We start from the raw sequence: 8,095 nt of genomic DNA, 5'->3' as shown, positions 1-8,095 counted from the left end.
TAGGGCTGTCACGGAGCGGAGAGCCTGTTTGGTTACGGTGTACGGTCGCACATTTGCCGGTGCCGAGTTCCTTTGGGGCCAAGGGCTATTGAGGAGTTGGGCCTAGGTTCTAGGGGCCCTATATTTGGATCGGTGTGGCGGGGGCCGGTCCGGCCCGAGCCGAGGAGCTGTTACTGTTGCTGTCTGAGGAAGAGGAGGCTGCGGTCCCGGGGCCCCCCCGCCCCGCTACACTGGGCCCTGCCACCTCCTATTCCGGGGATATGGATCAATGCGTGACGGTGGAGCGGGAGCTGGAGAAGGTGCTTCAGAAATTTGGGGGGTATGGACAGCACTGCGAGCGGAGCCTGGAGGAGCTGATCGAGTATGCGGGCGGACTGAGGAGGGAGATCCTGCAGGCCTCAGGTAATGCGCGTCTGGACCTAGAGACACAACTCGGGGTAGCTTATAGGTCAAGGGTCACAACTGGAGGTGGGGCTGACATAATAGGACGAGGGGGTACTGCTGGTAGTGAGTGAGTAGAACCAAGGGGCCACAGCTGGTGTGTGTTTACAGGCCAAGGGGCCACAGCGCGGGGGGGGGGGGCGTCTGTTTACTGGCCAAGGGGCCACAGCCCCTGTGTGTGTGTGTGTGGAGGTTTATAAGCCAAGGGTCACGGCCGGCTGTGGGGGACACCTGGTGGCGGTACACTGAGCTGAGGGGCACATGGTGTTGACAGGGAGATACATTTGGACTCCTGCTAACAGCTGCTGCTGGGGTCACAGAACATGCAAATGGCCTTAATGTTTTCCTCCTTGTTTAAGAGATGACGAGTATGATGTCACGGGTAATGAAATCAATGAAAGCACCCAGAGGCGGCAGGGGTCGTGGCGTTTGTAGCTGTCACACTTACCCAAATGATGTAAAAAGTCGCTTTGTGGAGTCCGTGGAATGTCACGGAAGGGGCCACGAGGATTGTCAGGGAAGGGTTTGCATGAGCGATGTCACAGGAGCCTGGGGGGAAATCGGAGCATGTGGGGGCCACATAATGTCAGGAGGAACAGGGAACCTCAGGATGGATTTCATTCTCCGTGTTCACTCGCTGTTGAGTTTTCAGGCGTACCCGTGAGGTTGGACTCATCATGCCCGGAAATCTAGCACAACATGCGCAAGCGTGTCTTCATATGAATATCATGCATACAACACACAGAATAAGCTTAGAAAGTTTACAACCCAGCTCGGGATCCGATCTGAACGCTCCGAGCGCATTATTATTATTATTATTTATTAACAATCTCTTTCAAACATAGAACGTGCCAGTGGATCAGACCCGTTTGGCCCCGTCTCCTCAGTCAACTTCTGTGAATATGTCTGAGGAAGAGACCTGAGAGGCCTTGAAATCTTGCATCCCAAATCTTCTTAGTTGGCCAATAAAGGTGTCAACTTGGCTCCGCTTGTCTCCTGTGTTTCTGCGGCTAACACGGAACCAACTCTCGCCTCGGGTCAACTTCTGGAAAGCCTCGGACCTCAGTCGTTGGTCTCATCTTAGATTCAGGAGCCATATGCCCATCCTATGCTATTTATATCTCTATGGTATTAACATCTACCGCTTCTGCTGGGAGGCTGTCCCTCTCATCTACCACCCATTTCCTTGTGTATCCCTGAGAGCTCATGTGATCACACGCTCCACGCCAAAGAGTCTCCCAAAAGTAATCTAAATAAAATCAAACTTCATCTAGTGTATAAATTAAACAAAGTCCCCAGCGAGGACGTTGTGTGATTATCACAATGAAGCGTTAAACATGCTTTCAGTGTGTTACTGGCTTGTGTGTCGGTGTCATGTGACTCGCACTATTCTTTTCAGCGTGACACGCTCACTCTTTGAGCGCTAGACGGTACTCCACGCAAGCCCTTGGCGTTAAACTGGCGTGTCAGTCCGCAGCATAGGCCGGCACCGGACCTCTTCACTTTGCTTGTTGTAGTTGTAGTGGTAGTCTAACCACCTATTAGAATCCGCTATTAGACGGGGCTGTCGGGCTGGTCGTTCAGGGTATTAATTGATGCTCTTCCTGGTGATGCACATGCTAATTACATATTAAGTCGCATGTTTGATAAGGGCTGGCCTGAGCTGCCTGCATTCTTCTCCTGTGATGAGGACGCATTTAGCGAAAACATATAATAGCTTCTCGCAGGCAGGGTTCCACAACGCCCTCCTTATAAGCCTGCTGAGCGGAGCCCTGCGTGGGACTGTCTTCTTAATCCCGCTGAATTTCTGACCATTGCCGCCCGCTCCCGCCACATATGTGTCCAATCCCGCCCACCCCCTCACCTGAGCTGCAGATTTCCCGCCCACTCCCGCAAGGCTGCCTTCGAGTTGCTCCCTCACAGCGTCTCTTCTCTTGTTCCGCCCAGGAACACAGCGGAATCACGTGATTTTATGTCTCGTCACATGACTCTGCTCCGTTCCTGCTTCCTCTGGACGGAACAAGAGAAGAGACGCTGTGTGTGAGCGACGCAAAGGCAGCCTTGCGGGATTCCCGGGACCTGCAGGTACATTGTCTGACCGCCCGCACCCGCAAGTATTTTGACGGGACCCGCATCCCGATGCAGTCCTCTATTACAGAGTTTATGCACTTCCAGCCAGACCCGCGGTGTTTGAAATAATACTACGTAACCCGAGTATATTGTAGTATAGCCTGCTTAGTTCTTCCATCAGGGGTCTTCTGGCGTGGAGGGTTCGTTGCTAAATGGGACCCTTAATCTTCATAACCTGATCGCCCGGTTTGGGAGTTTAGTGGGTGTACGCTGCGTCGGCGGGTATGGTTGTGATGCCGGGAAGGTATTGCGTGCTTTTGAATGATCTTATTTATAATATATATACTTCTTTATACCAGACCAAGAAGGGGAGCTGTCCGGGACGTTATCGCTCGTGCTCACCCAGTGCTGCAAACGGATTAAAGACACGGTGCAGAAGCTGGCCTCTGATCACAAAGACATTCACAGCAGCGTGTCCCGGGTGGGGAAAGCCATCGATAAGGTACGCGTCGACCCTGTTATGAATTGTATTCTCCAACCACCGCACCTTTTTTATAGCATAATACTGAAGGCTTTGGGAAAGTTTGCACGCGGTAGAAGTGGATGCTGCTCCCTGAAATCCCCTCCACGCGGCTGCCGTAGCCTTTCCAGATGTCTCGTTTATTTGGGAGATCCCCAAGCTGGAAGCCTATTGTATACCAAACATGCGTTTTTAACCACCCTGTGTGTCCACCATCGTTGAATGTTATCTTATTTTCCCTCGGGGTATTTAAATGCCCGAACTTCACAAGAGGATCCCCTCATTCTGTGCACATTGGTGGCAGAGGATTTCACCTGTTATATATATATATATATATATATATGTGGGCGCTATTGATGGTAGAGAAAAAATTTGGAAAAAAATCTGCACAACTTTTAATATATAATTTAATATATAATTTTTGTGGGTCCACAAAATGAGAGAGGGAAATCACGATTGACCAAGACTGAGCTGAAACGTTTACAATGCTGTTGTCGCCAGTGTAAAAATGCCTGAAGCGATAAAATAGTTATCTGTCTTTTCTTCCAAAGAACTTTGATGCGGACATCAGCGGTGTTGGGATCGATGGCTGCTGGCAGACGGACAGCCAGCGGCTGCTCAGCGAGGTGATGGTGGAGCATTTCTTCCGACAGGGAATGCTGGATGTGGCAGAGGAGCTATGCCAGGTACACTCAAAGGTTGCCACCCGTCGCTCACTCCAGGCTGTTAGTGGCTGTGGGGTTAAAGTACGGAGAAGCTGTCTGCTGACCAAAGGACACGGTGTTGCCCAAACTATTTGTTTAACTTTTCTTTCCCCCCTCTGTGTTGACACACTGCAGATAAAATGAGCAATGTGTATGGGGCATCTGATTAGGGTTTTGGTGGACAGGCAACAGAGACGTGTCTCCTCAACACCCTTACTGTGCTGCTTAGGTTGGTTTCAGTTCCCGTCCAGTAATGTCTTGGTGGTCTATCCCAGTCCACTCGGTTGCATGAACGCCTGTGGCTATCACACTCCTATTATGCCCAGGCAACCAGTACATGCTAGAACCTGGGTCTGATAGGAGTGTGGTTTCTGTCAGCAATCACACTCCTATCATGCTAAGTCAGCCAGTACATGCTGGAATCTGGGTATGCCTGGGCATGAATTGCTGTTATATATATATATATATATATATATATATTTGTTTGGTCTTATTTTTAATAAAAGTGTGGTTGTTGTGTTTGTTTTTTAATAGTGGGGGGGTTTGGGCCAAGTGAATGTTGAATGTTCGGTTTCTGTGCATCCCTACTTTATACCATTATTGAAAGCTCCAAATTCTTGTCACTCCGTGTTTGAGATCTGTGAGCTCTATCGAAGGTAGAGGCTCGGAGAATTACATGTGGGGAAAATTCGCTACCGCAGACATAGTGGTTGTGATTAGAATTCTTATACACCAAAAACATTAGGGATATAAACTGGTTTATCTGAGACCGCCTGAGTGAGAGTATGAAGAATTCTTACCGTGCCTGCCTTCTCTTCTCTCTTTTGAATTGTGCCTCGCGCTTTTGTTTTCCTTGCATTCCCCCTTCCTCTGACTATCTGTGGTAAAGCATGGAGGTACGGGGACTGTCCACCCGCCGCCCCATTCTTTTCTCTCGGACTCTGTTGCTTCTTTTTTCCTCTAGGACTCTTATTTTGTTACCCAAGTCTATCTCGTTATAGAGAGAGCGCTTACATGAGATACATTACATTTCATTTCATATGGTTGCTGTACTTGCTCACATGTTTTCTTTCTTCTATCCCATTAGGAAGCTGGTCTTTCTATAGATGCAAGCCAGAAAGAACCCTTTGTGGAGTTAAACCGGATATTAGAGGCATTAAAAGTCAGAGTGCTCCGACCTGCCTTAGAGTGAGTTTTTTTTGGTTTTCTTTGCTTGTTTTATTCTGCTGGTCTTGCGTTGCACAGCAAACGTCACTGCCCTGTAATATGTATTCTTGCATTCTATGTGCAGATATATTTAATTTACATAGCTTCCTTTAACTCTTTACAGATGTTCATCCCCAATAATTACCCAGCCGTATCTCTGTAAACCATACCTCTTGTCTACGGTGTTTTTTTTTTAAATAACGTATTTACGTTCTCCTCGTTCCCGCAGGTGGGCCGTAGCAAACCGAGAAATGCTGATGGCTCAGAACAGCTCGCTGGAATTCAAATTACACCGATTATACTTTATTAGCTTATTAATGGGAGGAACAGCAAACCAAAGGGAGGCACTGCAATATGCCAAAAACTTCCAGCCTTTTGCTGTAAATCATCAAAAAGGTAGATATTCATATGACCGGCTTACCTTACACACAGAGGGCGACGCAAAATTGGCTTCATCTTAGGTTTTTTTTAATTTTTTTTACTGATATTTTTTTGACTGTAACTAACATACTGATCTCTCAGATCATAAAAACTGCATGTAATTAATAGTCTGTATTGTTCAGACGGCAAACTGATGACTTGGTTAGGAACTGCTTAAATTAACGGTCTAGAACCCCCAACCATTTCTTTCATTCCTATTGCAGTCGGGTTTGCTGCATGCATATATGTGCGGGTATTCTTTGTGTTAAGGTGCTTATGACAGCTGAATTGTACCTTTTAATAAATTCATGATACAGAAAAGCCCAGTTCCGGCTGTGCAATGAATGCCGTTGGCTGCTCCTTGTGCTTTTTAGACATGCTCTGCTGTGTTAATACTTTTTTTTTTTTTTTTTTCTATTGTGTTTTTTTTTTTAATGCAGATATCCAGGTTCTTATGGGTAGTCTTGTGTACCTGAGACAGGGCATAGAAAACTCCCCATACGTTCATCTGCTCGATGCGGATCAGTGGGCAGACATCTGCGACATCTTCACCCGGGACGCCTGCGCGCTGCTGGGTCTCTCGGTAGAGTCACCTCTTAGTGTCAGGTAATAAACATACAAAAGCCGAACGATATGGTAATGCCGGACGCCTGCTCCTCCGTCCTCCTAGCTCGCCTTTTTCTATTGTTAATAGGACATTATGAATGAATGAATGAATGAGACAAACCCAATCCTACAAAACCTACAGCTCTGCATTTAAATAGCGACCATGCAGTAAATAAAATCGCACACTGACCCGTGGCTTATTGTATTTGGTTTTCTGTTTTCCTTGAAAACATTCCCCGCTTGTAAGTTTTCTAATTATTATCATGTTGAAATATTGTCCACGTGCAGACATCTCAGAGTCTCATTCTCTGCGTCAGCGTGGAGTATACCATGGGGATGGATTATTTTAAATTGGACAGAATCGTAGCCCAGTACATAGATGCGTTTTGGCCGGGGGGGGTGACGGTCCCTTTAATGTTTCTTTTGCAGCTTTTCAGCGGGATGTGTGGCACTTCCAGCTCTTATTAACATTAAAGCAGTAATTGAACAGAGGCAATGCACCGGTGTGTGGAACCAGAAAGATGAATTACCGGTAAGTGTGATTTATACAGCGAGATCTCGTATACAAGGTCCAGAAAACATACCCCACACACTGTAACCTGTGGTGGAACGGTAAAAAAGGAAGCTTTAAATATAGAAACATGGACCCTATCATTTTCCTGCTTCCAATGAAAGGTTATTCCGTTATGTGCTTTCATTCTATACGTTCTAGCTGATCATTTACATGCTCCAGACAGTTCATCGAGAAGACTGCTGAGACCTCTGTGGTTCACTTTTTATTCATGCATTCTCTGTGCTGGACCGATAAAAATGTTTGTGTCCACAAGGTTGTATTCAATGACCACGAGTTTACATTGTTATCCTCAATGGGCTTTTGTACAAGGTGTCCTGGCCCTACACCAGGGGCGTCCAACCTGCGGCCCTCCAGCTGCTGCAGGACTACATCTCCCATCCTCCTCAGCCAGCCCCTTAGCTGAAAGAGCATTACGGGAGATGTAGTCCTGCAGTAGCTGGAGGGCTGTAGGTTGGACACCCCTGCCCTACACAATACATAGGTAACTTCTGGTTTTCCATTGCTTTATACAGAGTTCTATCTGCTGTTTTAAATGGTCTGCAGCAGCGAGCTACTCCTATAACGCAACAAATGTTCAACTCTTCTGCAAAATCACAGCTTAGTAAATACACCCCTGAATAAACCGTATGGAAGCCCATGTCTCGTTGATTACCCCTGTCAGCTGATTAGGAGTTATCCCGTTAATATGACCCCTATAGAGCATGCAACACAATTTGGTTCTATATATAAGGTGTTCATCTCAACATCTGCAGCTCATAGAAGAGCCTTTCTTAGGCAATTACATGTTTCTCATCCTTAACCCTTTACTTTCTCATTTCATTCCTAGATTGAGGTGGACCTTGGTAAAAAATGCTGGTATCATTCTATATTTGCCTGCCCCATCCTTCGCCAACAAACAACCGACAATAATCCTCCGATGAAACTAGTTTGCGGGCACATTATTTCCAGAGATGCTCTGAATAAAATGTTCAATGGTAGCAAGTAAGTTCCTTTGCAGTAATACCGATGCTGGGGGGGGGGGGGGGGGAGGGGGGGGATGGAGGGTGAGAGATGTTGCAGCTCGGGTATGAGTCTCTAACGTTGACGCTTTGATGCGAAGCGCGTCGGAGTGGCACCCTGCTTAGCATTCAATCTGCTAAAATTTCTACAGGCTCATTGAATGAACTGTCTTCACTCTCCCTGCAGATTAAAATGCCCGTACTGTCCCATGGAGCAGAGCCCAGGAGATGCCAAGCAGATCTTTTTCTAAACTGATGGATTCCTCCTGCTTTTGGTGGCCTCACGGATTTTTTTTTTTTTTATTATTATTTTTTGTGCACTCAGCGAAACCTGAAAAGATATTTTTTTTTTTTTCTCCCACCGTATACAGAAGACCAAGATCGTCCTTGATTTGGTAAAGCCAGTTCTTACAGAAACTGTGCCAAACGCGTAACGCCGAACCCGCCGAGTTTCGTGGCGTCCTCAAGTTTGGCGTCTCGAGCCGCTAAGTCATTTAAGCCTCTGTATCTGACCGAGCTTATAGCACCAGCAGCGGTCAAACAATGCAGGTTTTTC

At 46.9% G+C, this 8,095-nt stretch overlaps 1 protein-coding gene across 2 annotated transcripts; it reads left to right on the top strand.

Moving 5' to 3' along the window:
- The first annotated feature begins 260 nt into the window (after positions 1–260).
- LOC149285122 (E3 ubiquitin-protein ligase RMND5A) lies at positions 261–7,790 on the top strand. 2 transcript variants are annotated; one of them, XM_089495777.1, is made up of 9 exons: positions 261–402; positions 2,871–3,013; positions 3,583–3,717; positions 4,823–4,923; positions 5,171–5,337; positions 5,802–5,967; positions 6,397–6,499; positions 7,368–7,522; positions 7,727–7,790. In XM_089495777.1, the coding sequence occupies exons 1-9, from the start codon at positions 261–263 to the stop codon at positions 7,788–7,790; spliced, it is 1,176 nt and encodes a 391-aa protein (XP_089351903.1). The 2 variants fall into 2 exon arrangements, with proteins under 2 accessions (XP_089351903.1, XP_089351902.1); XM_089495776.1 differs by having other exon boundaries at positions 261–411.
- The last annotated feature ends 305 nt before the right edge of the window (positions 7,791–8,095 follow it).

Source organism: Sceloporus occidentalis, unplaced genomic scaffold (genome assembly GCF_023333645.1).
Source record: "Sceloporus occidentalis isolate IW3139 unplaced genomic scaffold, rSceOcc1.0.p SCAF_84, whole genome shotgun sequence".
In the NCBI taxonomy this organism is placed as follows: Eukaryota; Metazoa; Chordata; class Lepidosauria; order Squamata; family Phrynosomatidae; genus Sceloporus; species Sceloporus occidentalis.
The sequence above is the reverse complement of the archived record's forward strand: the minus strand, read 5'-3'. Positions and strand labels throughout refer to the sequence as shown.